The 14,867-nt window shown below is 34.2% G+C and overlaps 1 protein-coding gene across 4 annotated transcripts in view; it reads right to left on the bottom strand.

Annotated features, from left to right (window-relative positions):
* SRBD1 (S1 RNA binding domain 1) overlaps nt 1–14,867 on the bottom strand; it is a 222,113-nt gene that overhangs the window by 170,970 nt on the left and 36,276 nt on the right. For all 4 annotated transcript variants that reach the window (XM_009442416.4, XM_024354336.3, XM_063789122.1 and 1 more), the window contains exons 8-10: nt 14,409–14,505; nt 12,989–13,124; nt 2,421–2,524 (exon numbers count right to left, since the gene is read on the bottom strand). In XM_009442416.4, coding sequence (XP_009440691.3) covers nt 2,421–2,524; nt 12,989–13,124; nt 14,409–14,505 — 337 coding nt within the window. The remainder of the gene's footprint in view (nt 1–2,420; nt 2,525–12,988; nt 13,125–14,408; nt 14,506–14,867) is intronic.

Here is a 14,867-nt window from a genome sequence, read left to right as displayed (position 1 = left end):
CATGGAAAAATAAATCACTGTAAAAAAATTCCTTGACATTTACTTAGTCTAAAGCTAATAAATAGGTTAAAAGCATATTTTTTCTTTAACTACTGAGGACTGACTCTGATACTGAGTATTATGAATATTTACAGAAAAATAAGCCAGAAATTGTCTTCAACTTACTGTGATTTACTAAAACATTTCTAAAAAGAATTAGCACAATAATCCCACTACTTTGTAATAACAGATACCATCAAAGGCCTGTTCTTCACCAGACATTGTGCTATACAGTTACGTAGATTATCATTTAATTCTCTCAAATCTACAAGTAAAGTATTACCATTTTAAGGATAGACAAAACTGAGAAAGAAATTAAGTAACATGCCCATAGGTGCAGAGGTAGAAAGTAATATAACTGGAATTCAAACTCAAATATATCTACTTCTTAGGAGTTTCCTCTATGAAACTATCTTAGAGTTTTGTCATATCTTAAAATTATCTAATTTCATAATTTTTTAAATTTAGCATTTCTTTTAGGCATACATTTCCTCTTTCCTTTCATTGGAATTTATTTGCTTATTTATAAAGGAAATAAGCATTCATAAAAAATGACAACTAGCCAGGCATGGTGGGTCATGCCTGTCACGCCAGCATTTTGGGAGGCTCAGATAGGAGGACTGCTTGAGCCCAGGAGTTCAAGACCAGCCTGGGCAACATGGCAAGACCTCATCTCTTAAAAAAAAAAAAGTTTAGCCAGCGGTACGCACCTATGGTCCCAGCTACACGGGAGACTAAAGTGGGAGAATCACTGGAGTCTGGGAGATTGAGGCTGTAGTGAGCTATGATAGCACCTGTGTGCTCCAGCCTAGGCAACAGAGTGAGACCCTGTCTCTCAAAAAAAGAAAAAGAAAAGAAACTATATAGAAAAATATACACAGTAATATAAAGACACTTATTTGCCACTAGTGAAATCATACTATAAATAAATGCTAATTGTAAATTGTCTTTTTAACTTAGTAAGACATGTTCATATTTCAACTTCAGCTCTATTTCCACTTTTTCAAAATGGCTGCACAGAATTCCACCATATGGATATAACATAATTGGCTTAAGCAATTTACCTATTGATTAACATTTAGACTGTTGTTTTACTTAATGGTTGCTTAGTTAGTAGTATTTGGTTGTTAAGCAAGTTGATCCTTCATGGCTTTTAATGAATTAACAAAACAGTTGTGTTGAATGAGATAACTGATTTCCAAAATCCATGATACTTATTTTCAAAGAACAAGTCATCTAACTTTTTAAGTATCATTCCTAGCAATCTCTTTATCCTAAAGTTACACAGAACTAGCTGGTGATGAACTTTATCAAAATTTACATCTCCTAGCTGCTAGGGAGCCACTTTACTTACCTCTTTGTATCAGTTTTCTCACTGGCTAAGTGGTGGCTACAAAATCTGCTCTACCAACTAAATACATTTTTGTGAGGATCAATTACACTCTGAAAAATTAAAACTAAAAGTAAAAAGTATTATACAAACATGGTGCTATTTTAAAAGGCTCCCTTAACAAATAAAAAGGGTAATAAAAAATTACATAAGCTTAGACATTTCCTTAAAATATCTAATAAATTTAATGTTTCTTTCAATCATCCTTAACATGCAACATTTATCCCCACATACAGAATGCTTATTTATATTGTAATATCCAATAATTTAATTTTTGTTTCCATCATCCTTAAAGAGCTAAACACTTCAGATATGATACATAGAGCATATTTTTGTTAGTTTATTTTTGCAAGGGAAAAGATGATCTTACAAAAGTTTCAAATAGTACAGAAAAGTAATGAAGTAAAAAAGTTCTTCTCCACAGAGATAATCACTAACAAAAATTCCTCACATACCCTCCTGGATAATCTCTGTTTAAATATGCATGACACACATACTTATTTTATTATTTTTTTAAATGCAAAAGGGACACTACATACCTTGTCTGTTATTGGTGGGTTTTTTGTTTGTTTGTTTGTTTTCTTGAGATGGAGTCTTGCTCTGTCGCCCAGGCTGGAGTGCAGTGGCGTGATCTCGGCTCACTGCAACCTCAGCCTCTTGGGTTCAAGCAATTCTCTGCCTCAGCCTCCTAAGTAGCTGGGATTACAGGTGTGCACCACCATGCCCAGCTAATTTTTTGTTTTTGTATTTTTAGTAGAGACAGGGTTTCACCATCTTGGCCAGGCTCATATTGAACTCCTGACCTCGCGATCCACCCCTCTCAGCCTCCGAAAGTGCTGGGATTACAGGCGTGAGCCACCGCGCCCGGCCTGTCACTGGCTTTTTAAAAATGTTCACGTAATAGACATCTTTACATATCAGTACATATAGATATCGGTATCATATTTTAGAAAAGAAAGAAAGAAAATTCTGTAAATATCTGTAAACAGACCTGTTTTGGATGCACCACCTACAGAATTCATCCTTCACTCCATCAGAAATATTGACCTTAACCGTCAGTACCTTCAAATTTTCTCCACGGTTAATTGCCAGAATCTGAGTGCAAACATAAGGCAAAGACTAATAATCCACAAAATATATGAAACAAATCAGGCGACTATGTAGCTGACAGCTATATGAATTTTTTACTCGTTTATTAACCAAGAATACATTTTAAAATAATCATTTACTTACACTTTTTTCAAGTAACATACCTCCCACATAAGGAAAACCCTAACATGCTCTTAGAAAATAAAATGCAGATACAAAGCCTATCTATCACATTTACAAGAAGAGACTTTGATGATCTAAAAATCTCATTTCAGATTCTACTAATTGAAAATTTTTGATTATCTGGAGTTGGAAGGGTATACTTTTTATAATTTGAAAAGATAACCTGTGCTAAGATAAATACAAACATGTAAAATCCTAGGTGCAATATTTAGTAGCTACAAATTGTTACCATCCATTGAGCATTACTAATTGTAGAGCCTATCTAAGCACTTTAAATATATTATCTCAAGTAATCCTTAGAGTCACCAGTAATGTATTATCTTCACTTTATATAATAATTTTTCTGAAACTAACTTGTTCCAAATCACAAAGCTAGCAAATAGCAAAAAAAGAATTTAAACTTCAGATCAATCTGTCCATGCTCTTAATTAAAATATTAAAAGAACGACTGTCTTAAAACACATTAAAAACACTCCTTAAAGTACAAACAAAACCAAAACAAGCAGAAGAAAATAATAAATAATAGGGTAAAAATAAAATAGAGAATAGAAAAGCAATAAATATCAACAAAACCATAAGTTGGTTCTTTGAAGATATCAACAAAATTAACAGACCTTTCGCTAGACTAATCAAGAAAAACAACAGGAAACACTCAAACACCAAGATCAGGAACAAAAGAGAGGCCACTACTAAGGACCTTGTAGAAATAAAAAAGATTATAAGAGATACCATGAGCAACTGTATGACAAATTAGATAACTAAGATAAAATGGACAAATTCCTGAAAGATACAAACTACCAAAAACAAACCAAAAAGAAACAGAAAATCTGAACACACCTATAAAAAGTATGGACACTGAATTAGTAATTTGAAAATTTCCCACAAATAAATGTCCAGGCCCAGATGGCACCACCATTGAATTCTACCAAACATTCTAAAAAGAATCAATATCCATTCTTCACAAACTTTCCAAAACATACTAGAGAAGGAAAAACTTCACATATATTTCTATGAGGCCAGTATTACTCTGATACAAAAACCAGACAAGACTTCACAAGAAAACTACAAACCAATATCTCTTATGAATATAGATGTAAAAATCCTCAATAAAGTAATAGCAAACCACATCCAGAAATATATAAGAAGGATTATACACCAAGATCAACTAGAATCAATTCCAGGAATGCCCAGTTGATTTAACATCTAAAAAATCAATTAACCTAACACATTATATCAATAGAATAAATAACAAAAATCCTATGATCATCTCAATAGATGTGGAAAAACATCTGACAAAATCAGGTAGCCCTTCATGATAAAAAACACTCAAAAAACTTGGAAATATAAGGAAAGTTCTTTAATATGAGAAAGGGGATGTGCACAGAAATCTCACAGCTAACATCATATTTACTGGTCAAAGACCAGGAACAAGACAAGTGTGTCCACTCTCACAACATTGTACTGAAGGTTCTAGCCAGGGAAAAGAAGGGAGGCCATCTATATTGGAAAGGAAGACGTAAAACTTTCTCTATTTGCAGCTAACATGATCTTATATATAGAAAATTCTAAGCAATCCACTACAAAACTATTAGAACTAATAAAGAGTTCAGCAAAGTTGCAGAACGCAAGCTCAACAAATAAAATTAATTTCTACATACTAGCAATAAACATTCTGAAAATAATTTTTTTTAATTCCATTTATGATACCACCAAAAGGAATAAAATACTTAGGAATAAATTTAACAAAAAAAGTTCACAACTTACACGGTTGACCTTTGAACAATACAGGTTTAAACTGCATGTGTTGACTTACACGTGGATTTTTTTCAACCAAACAGGGATTGAAAATACAGTAATTGCAGGATCTGAAACCCACGCATAAGGAGAGCTGATTTTTCATATACATGGGTTCTGCAGGGCCAACTCTGGGACTTGCATATACATAGATTTGGGTATATGCAGGGATCCTGGAATCAATCTCCTGTATATACCAAGGAACAACTGTACTATGAAAACTACAAAACATTGTTGAAAGAAATTAAAGAAGATCTAAATAAATATCCATGAACATCCCATGTTCAGGGATCAGAAGGCCTAATATTGCTAAGATGGCAACACTCCCCAAGTTGATTTACAAATTCAGTGAAATCCCTATCAAATCCCAATTGGCATGTTTTGTGGAAATTGGTGAACTAATTTTAAAGCACATATAGTAATTCAAAGGACTGAGAATAGCCAAGTCAATTTTTAAAAATAAAAATAAACTTGGAAGATTCCCACTTCCCAATTTCAAAACTGACTACAAAGCCACAGTTATCAAGACAGTGGGGACTGGCATAAGGATAGACATACAATGGAATAGAATTGGAGTCCAGAAATAAACTTATACATATAGTGTCAACTGATTTTCAACAAGGGTACCAAGATAATTCAATGAAGAAAATCCAATCTTTTCAATAAATCATGAATAACTAGAACTAACCACATGCAAAAGAACAAAAGTGGACGGACCCCTACTTCATGCTATACATAAAAATTAACTCAAAATTGATCTTAGACCTTAATACAAGAACTAAAACTATAAAATTTCCATTAAAAAAGGAGAAAAATTTTATGACCTCAAGTCATAAAGCCTTCTTAGATATAACACCAAAAGTGTAATCAATAACAAAAAACTAGATTGAACTTCAACAAATTTTAGTTTTTGTGCCTCAAAGAATAGTATCAAGAAAGTGAAAAGAAAATGCACGGCATGGGACAAAAATTTTTGCAAATCATATGTCACATAAGGGTATCTAGAATATATTTAAAACTCTTACAGCTCAACAATAAGGAGACAAAACCCAATTTATTCATTTATTTATTTTCTTAAGAGATGGGGTTTCACCATGTTGGCCAGGCTGGTCTCGAACTCCTGACCTCAGGCGATCCGCCTGCCTCAACCTCCCAAAGTGCTTGGATTATAGGCGTGAGCCATCGCGCCTGGCCACAACCCAATTTAAAATGTACAAAAGATCTGAAGAGGTATTTGTTCAAAAATTATATACAAATGACTGATAAGTACATGAATAGATGCTCAGCATCATTAGAGAAATGCAAATCAAAACACAAAAAGATGGACAATAAATGTTGGGGGGGATGTAGAGAAATCGGAACCTTCACAAACCGCTGGTGAGAATGTAAAAATGGCATAGCCACTCTGGAAAATATGGCAGTTCCTCAAAAGGTTAAATGTAAAGCTACCATATAACCCAGCAATTATACTCCTAGGTATATATCCAAGAGAAATAAAAACATATGTCCACACAAAAACTTAGACACGAATGTTCATAGCATTATTCATAATATCCAAAAAGTAGAAACAACCAAAGTATTCACTGACTGATGAATGGATAAGTAAAATGTAGAGAATCCATATAATGTAGTATTACGTAGCAATAAAAAGGAAAGGCATACTAATACGTACCATAACAGACAAACTCTGAAACCATTATGCTAAGTGAAAGAAACCAGCGGCAAAAGTCTGCATATTGTATGATTCCTTTATATGAAATGACCAGAACAGACAAATCTATAGAGATAGAAAGTTGGCTGCCTAAAGCTTGATGCAAGGAAATATTCGGGAGAAAAATGGCCTAAAATTGCTTGTGGTAACGGTGACACAACTGAGTGAATTTACGAAAAACTATTGAACTTATAAAGTTCTAATGGTTGCATTAAATGCAATATGAATTTTACTTCAATAAACCTATTAGAAAATTAAAACACTCTTTTCTTAAAGCACTCTTTAATACAAATTATTAAGATGATAAATAGTAACACAAATTAACCAAATAATTTAATCAAGTTAACAGCCTCCCTTAAATATTTGCTAGTCTGTAACTATATATTTATGTATATTATATATTAAAAATTAAACAACATCACTTCAACATATATTCAGATTTTTCACTAATTCTTAATGGCTTTCTTCCAATTACTCTTAATGAATGGGGTTTTAATAAACTAAGTTCTCCCTTTACAGGACACAAACTGATATTTTAACAATTTTAGCACATTTCCATGAGGATCTCTAACAAAAACTTAGACTTCCTATCTGTGGTGAAACAAGCTTAGAATAATTCAACTTAATATTACCACAAAATAATTCTACCATGAAAATTTCTCAATTTGTGCTTCATGTTGAAAAGAATGTCAAAAGATAAAAAGCGTATTTTTTTGTAACTTTAATTTAAATTTTAAAAATATTGAGTAAAATTTTAAATATCAAACAAATTGTCAGAGTTTTAAAAAAATTATATAGGGGACTTTTTTCTTTTCTTATATACTTGAGAAATTTCTAAAGTAAACATCAGCAGAAATAGAACAATCACTTAGAAATAAATGTTTCGGCTGGGTATGGGGGCTCATGCTCATAATCCCAGCACTTTGAGAGGCCAAGGCAGGAGGACTGGTTGAGCTCAGGAGTTCAAGATGAGCCTGGGCAACATGGCGAAACCCCAACTCTCAAAAAATACAAAAATCAGCCAGGTGTGCTTGTGCATGCCCATAGTCCCAGCTCCTCAGGAGGCTGAAGTGGGAGAATGCCTTCAGCCCGCAAGGCGAAAGTTGCAGTGAGGTGGGATTCTGCCACTGCACTCCAGCCTGGGTGAAAGAGCAAGATACTGTCTAAGAAAAAAAAAAAAAGTAAGTTTACATAAAACAATATATTCAATAATACTGCATAGAACTATCTATAAAGAAATAAATTGTGAATATAAAATAAACTTCAGTTTGAGCTCAGCAGAGACTTCCGTATTTGCTATAGGTTGTGCCAGCTTAGTAAACAGAAGTTCTTCATACAAGAAATTTTCTCTAATAAATTAAGTAGAGTACAACAATATAGAGGAGAGTTATTTCATTCCGATTTACATAAGTATACCATAATATCACAATACATTATTGGAGGTTTTTTGCTCTTTTTCACCATACCTAGTAATGTAATACGTCAAACTTACAAAAAATCCGGACACACAGGAAGACCCATGGTGGAGAAGGGAATAAGGTAACAGAAATAATAAAGCTTGGGACAGAAACTGAAATTGAAAGTGAGTAGCGGGTTAAAGCAGAATTATTGCAGATGGTGATATTGAACAGGAAATAGGTAGTTAAGACACAGGAAATTGCATGTCAGTAAAAAGACACACCAATAAAGATAAGGAACAGAAAGTCCCATGAGAGAATGTGAAGACTGAGTTACAAATTCATGTGGTAGAAAAGATCACACTAAGGACCAATTTGAAAAAGAAAGAAAAAAAGATGCAGCTGGAAGAATTTACTAAGCAGCTAATAACGGCTATTCCCACAGTACTTGGAGAGAGTTCCACAGTAATTTTCCTTCACCACACTGTCTTTCATCATTTGCATTCATTTCTGTATTCTGTGATACTGTGCTGGGGTTATCTACATAAAGGCTGAAAAGTAAGGTTCACATTTAGGACATGAGGTCTCAGCACTATAGGAAATGGGAAGCTGTTTTTGTAACCTAGCATATCATCACTCCGGCCTGTACATGATAAACTAAAAAGTTCGTAAAACAGCAGTGCTGTTTTTCAAAACTGACATTTCCAAAATGCTCTGCTTTCCCAGGCCTGAATACTGTCACACCCAGAAGCCTGTGTCAATCATAATCTTAAATTCAGTCACTAACTCAGAATGCCACATTTGCTACACACACTAGTTAAAATGCAGAGCCCAATAAAATATTTTCAAGCAGAAATTAGAAGGCTAGGTTTTAACAGAATAAAAGCATTAATGTTTTTCCAAAGTTGCAATAAAATTAAATCAACATAAAAGGTGGACAAAATAAGACAGAAAAACTACTTCTGCAAAAGGAATGTTAGTATACTTAGCCACTGGTACTGTTAAAAATTATTTTTCATTATGTTATACCTGTATCAGTAGACTATAATAACTACGTATGTAAAATTTCACTGTACTTTCTTTCAAATTATTGAAAGTATGTACTTCACCTGATGTGGTAAATATAGTGTACACAAAAGTAAAATTGACAACTTTAGATATAATAGTGAAACATTTCAAATCTTTAAATGGGCAAGGGCCATGTTACCTCTACACCCTAAACAGGACCCAACATAAAATAACCTTTCAGGAAATATTTGTGGGATAATTCAACACTCTTCATGTCTTGTTACAACAAAACAAAAAATTTTCACATCTGTGTCATCTTAAATGAAAAACAATTACTTTTTTATTTTTTTAAGAGGCAGGGTCCCACTGTTGACCAGGCTGGAATGCAGTGGCTATTCACAGGAGCAATCCCACTACTGATCAGCACAGTTTTGACCTGCTCCTTTTCTGACCTGGGCCAGTTCACCCCTCCTTAGGCAACCTGCTGGTCTCCCGTTCCTGTGGGGTCACCATATTGATACTAAACTTAATGTGAACACCCAATCGGCATAGCGCACTTCAGCCCAGAAATCCTAGACTCAAGCAATCCTCCTGCCTCAGGGTCCTGAGTAGCTGGGACTACAGGCATGTGCCACCATGCAAAACAATTACATTCTTAATGATGAAAATTAAGTATTACATGAAAGGTTAGGAATACTAGTTTTTTTTCTATTATTCTCTCTTTATAGCAGTAAAATGCAGATAGGAAGAAAAATAAATTTTAAAATTATTTATTGAGAAATTCCACGTTTGAAAAACACTGGCAGTTTCCTAATTTCAAATCTCCCCCTCCCTTTCTCAAAAAACTATAAAACCAATAAAGAAAATAAATAAAACACAACATAGGACCCACCTCTTTGCATTTCTAGGAGACAGAGAATTATACTGGCATCAGATTTCTCAAATATAACATACAAAGGAAGCCAACAGCAGAGCAACATATTCAAGAAACTTAAGGAAAGAAAATGCAAACAAAAGTGATTATACCATGCCAAGCTATCCTTCAAGTGTTAAGGCCATAGAAAACAATTTTGAATGTGTAAGAACTCAGAGAATATTGTACACATATACCCTTCTTCAGACATTCACTAGAGCAGAAGTTAGCAAACTATGGCCCATGGGTCAAATCCAGCCTGCCACCTGTTTTTGTGAATAAAATTTTGTTGAAACACAACCATGCTCATTCATTATGCATTGTCTATGACTGATTTTGTGTTACACACCAGTTGCGTAGTTGCAACAAAAGCCATCTGGCTCACAAAACCTTAAATATTTGTTCACTGGACCTTTACAGAAAAAGTTTACCAACTGTATACTAGACTACAGAATAAGTTTCACTCACTCTAAAGGCTTTGGAAAGCTCTGGCAAAAGGACCAAGGGCAAGCATTTAATATAATTGTAGGGCTGAGATTAAAACAAGAGTAGGGAGAGTGGGGTCAATTTCCTTTAAGAAAGCACAGGTTGCAAGGCAATCCTAATACCAAAGCAGACTTCAGGATAAAAAGCATTAAACAAGGTAATAAAGAAAACTTTATATAACGTTAAAAGCCACACTCCAGCTCTGGAATAGAATGAGGAGTGTGCGATACAGTATTTTAAAGATGTTGTTAGGAGTGACATCACTGAAAATTGTGGAGTAGGGAACTCTAAATTCCATCCCTCCACAAAGGTAACTGGTAAGGTAGCAAAAACTGTCAGAATTAACTTTTTCGCAACTATGGAATCTAATAAAAATTTTATAACAACGAAAGAAACACAGAAAGAAGTTGCAGAATTTCTGTAAGAGAGCACTTTTAACGTACCCCAGTCTCCAGCTCAGCAGTGGCCTCTGAAGATGACAGCCCACGTTCCTAGGGCAGGTTGCAGAAGGAGCAATATGGACCTTATTCTCAAATAACTATGGTTGTGTGTTTTGATGTCTGGTGTGTCCCTGAGGAACTGACTCAAGGGCTTGTCTTTATTTCACATGCCTTGGAACTTACTCAGGACAGAAGAAGCCTCCCAGGTGGCCTTTGTCAAAAGTACTTAAAGGCAAATATATTAGCCCCAGCCATGAGGGGTAAGGGATAACACGGGAGCAACTAACACAGAGACCAAAAAACCTGTGAAAAAATAAACTTGGAAATAAGATATTTGAGGGAAAAGGGGCTTTTTAAAATTCCTGGGCATGCTGAGGGCTAGGTGTATGCTCTGAAAAGATCTGAGGGAACCTTAAGCTTTCACCTCTAGATGAACTTTGGGCTCCATGCAAACAGGAAGAAAAGGCTACGGCAGAGCTGTTAATGGCCTCACTAAGTGTTGAAGGAGTGCCCCAACAAAGTGCCAATCTGCAAAGTCTGGGAGAGTTTGGGTTTTTTTCTTTTAGGGGATTTTTTTCTTTTAGGGTTTATTTTGTTTTTGTTTTTGGCTCCAGGCATTTAGGGGAATCTCGGTTAAATAACTAGATGGTTACTAAGCTAACAAGGGAGACCTCAGTGGCCACACATAACAAACAAAATTTACAAAAATACTTTAGAAAAGTCACTAGAGCAAACCACCCCCAAAACAAGCAGCAACAACAAACACTAGGGAGGGGAGAGAATCTGATTTCCACAGTTACTAAGTTATAAAATACAACATATCCAGACTTTACCAAAAAAAAAAAAAAAAAAAAAAAAAAAAAAAAAAAAAAAACTGTCCATGAGGAAGCTTAGACATTGACCTTACAAAACAAAGATTTTAAATTAACTCTATTCAATATGCTGAATTCAAGAAAATCATGAACAGAGACCTAAAGAAAGCCAGGAGAATGATCTTTCAACCATATAGAAAAGTAAGAGTTAGAAATTATAAAAAAGAACCAAATAGAAATTACGGAGCTGAAAAGTGCAATGACTGAAATAAAAATGTGCCAGGGGTTCAACAGCAAATTTGAATACAAAGAATAAATCAACAAGCCTGAAGATAGGTCAAATGGGAATATACAGTCAGAGAAAAAAGAAAAAAATAAAGAAAAGAAAGCAACAGAGGCTGAGACCTGTGAGACACTATCAATCATGCTCTCTACATATAATGGGAGACCCAGGAGAGGAGAGAAAGCCGCAGAAAGGATATTTTTTAAAATTATTATGAAGAATTTCTTAAGTTTGATGAAAAACATTAATCTACACGTCTAAGAATCACAATAAACTCCAAGTAGGATAAACTCAGAAAGACCCATGACAAGACACATTATAATCAAACTGTCAAAAGATAAAGACAGAGAATCCTGAATGCAGCAAGAGAGAAGAGACTTGTCATGAATAAGGCATCGTAAGATAACCAGCTGATTCCTCATAAAAAACCATGGAGGCCATACCATAAGAGTGGATGGTATATTTAGTATTAAAAGGGAAAAATTAAAAACCATCAACCAAGAATTCTATATTTTAAAAAACTCTCTATAAAAAAATGAATGAAATGTTTAATGGGCATAGAGTTTCAGTTTTGCATGATAAAAAATTTCTGGAGATTGGTGGCACAACAATATGACTATGCTTCCCATTACTGAACTGTATGCTTAAAAATGGTTATGATGGTACATTTTATGTTATGTGCATCTTACCACAATTAAACATAAATTTTTTTAAAAAGGAGAAATTAAGATTTTCCAGAAAAACAAAAACTAGGAAGTTTGTCACTAGTAGACCTGCCTTACATGAAATATTACAGGAAGTGCTTCAGACTGGAATGAAAGGGCACTAGATAGTAACTTGAAGCCATACAAAGAAATAAAGAACACTAATAAATGTCATTATATATGTAAATATAAACGCCAGTATTACTGTATTTTTGGTTTTTATCTCCTTTTTGCCCTATATAATTTAAAAGCCACATTCCACAATGTAGATATAGCCTACGACTACACTTAGGAAAAAAAATTAGTAAACTGAAAAATGAAATTAAAACACTGAGATACAATGACTGATTTATATAAGTAAATGAGACCTCTCACACTTTATTCTAAATCAGATATCTCATATTTGTATTTCACATGGAAGAGATCCAGAATTGAGCTCAAATATAAGGATACGGGGAAGCAGAGTCTAACAAAAAGATCACCAGCCAAAAAGTCAAGATACCTAAAATGTTATATTGTCAGCTCTGCTAATAATTCTTAGTGTCGCTTATTAACTTCTCCGGGTCATTACTTCCCAATTTGTGAAGCGGCAAGGATATGACAATATTATAAGAATTTATATAAAGAAAAAAGAAAACAGTTGACATAAAATTATTTAAATTCTCAGTAAAGTAGCAGGCAAATCCAAAATATTATCATTATTACTATATCAGCATGCACATGCAATTTCTTTATTTACCTGATGATGGTGAATGTTTCTTATGTTGCAGGAAAAATGCTGGTAGAGCAGAAACTTATCAACATCTTTCTCATTTACCTTTTTTGAGGATACTTTTGCCAGAGATGACTGGATACAAACATGTCTCTTCTGGCACCTGTTCAGATACACAAGTGTTCAAAAAACAAGCAGTTATTAATTTGTGCTTTAGTAAAGAATACATAGAAATAAGGATAGCAAAAAAAGTTAAGCCATTACCAAGTGAGTTTTTTTAATGATGCCCAGCTATGAAATCGATATTACTACCCCATCAAAAGGACTCTTTGCCTATTCATACTAGCATAGTCCTCCAGATCTATTTATATATCTACTCAATCTCCCCATAAAATGCCTAAATGAATTCAGAAACCAACTGCAATTATGCAAAAGATCAAAACTATCTATAGAAATCAAACCAATAGCTCTGATCTAAATATCAGACTTTTCTAATCACTAAGACAGTCACAGTCAATTAAAAACTTAAAAAAAGAGAAACAAAAGGATGTGTCAGGACAGCTTCCAATAACAATTTATAATACTGAACCAAATTTAAGTGGCATAATTACTTATAAAAACACATTTTAAAACCTGAGCAATTATTTTGCTTCAACTCATTCCTGCTGGAGCCACTGAGAAAATACAAAAGTTCTTTCTAGCAACAGTAGTCAACTAGGTCATCTCCTCCTTTCCTCTCCTCTGCACAGCTCAAACAGCTAGATATGTGGAGGGAGAGAGAGGAAGAACAAACCTCTAGCAGAAACCTGTCTTCTGAGACACAGCAGAAAAAGAACAAAATAATATAAAAATAGGGTTTTTAATTAATGTGTTTTTTTAATGATGCATAAAATCCATAAGCCCAAGAAGGCTCTAGGTCAAAGATCTTTAATGTCTGATAAATTGGGACTGTGATGCCATAGATAAGCTGCTCTCCTCAACAGCTAAAAATCATTTGGAGGTCAGTACTTTTATTCATATCTGATATTACATATTCTCAAGTAAAGCCAATCACTGGTAAACACCAGAAACGAGATACTATAAAATAAGCATACATAACAATCAACATGTTTAAAAAGCAATGCCACTCTAAAGGACATGAATCTCTCTTCGTATATATTGTGTAAGGCAATGGTTTTTAAACTCATCAGGCCCCTCCACCGAGATGCCTCAGTGTAAGGAGGGTGAGTAGGCAGAGTTCCAGGCTCCCTGTCCAGAATTCAATTAAAACAACTTTACTTTTATCTGTTTTATATATTTGGGGTCTGTTGTTTGAACAAAGAGTTCTGCTACTTTTAAAAAAAGTCTGAAAACAAAGTTTTTAATGAACATTGGTATTAGCACTAACCGTGTGACCCTTAACAGCATGAGTCCATAAAGCAGAAAACTCCATAAAAGAGATACTCACAAGTTCCGAATGAAGTCAAGCGTGTCTTTGTCTTTAGCAATCATATCTGCTAAAATATGCTGCACTCCTATTTCAATATCCTGAAGCGTTGAAAGCCCTTTAGGAGAAGGGTAAAAAGGAAAACAAAAACAAAAAGTATAAGATTGGTTTTAAATTCTATAACTAAATCACAGTAAATTAATTCCAGTCAAAATAAAACCTTAAGTTGACAGTCTTAAGACAGAAAGATATTGCAGCAGTATACTAGCTTCCCTTTGTAACAAAAACAAGTCTCCAAAAGCAATAATACAGACATAATACATAATATACTGCCCAGTGGTAAAAATGCATCTCTGGAGCCAGCTGCCTTGTCGAATCCTGGTTCTACCATTTGCCAGTTGTGAGACACTGGGCAACCTACTTGACTCCTCTGTACCTCAGTTTCCTATAAAAATGGAATCATAACAGTACCTCCTTTAT

The sequence above is a fragment of the Pan troglodytes genome, chromosome 12 (assembly GCF_028858775.2).
Source record: "Pan troglodytes isolate AG18354 chromosome 12, NHGRI_mPanTro3-v2.0_pri, whole genome shotgun sequence".
NCBI lineage: Eukaryota > Metazoa > Chordata > Mammalia > Primates > Hominidae > Pan > Pan troglodytes.
The sequence above is the reverse complement of the archived record's forward strand: the minus strand, read 5'-3'. Positions and strand labels throughout refer to the sequence as shown.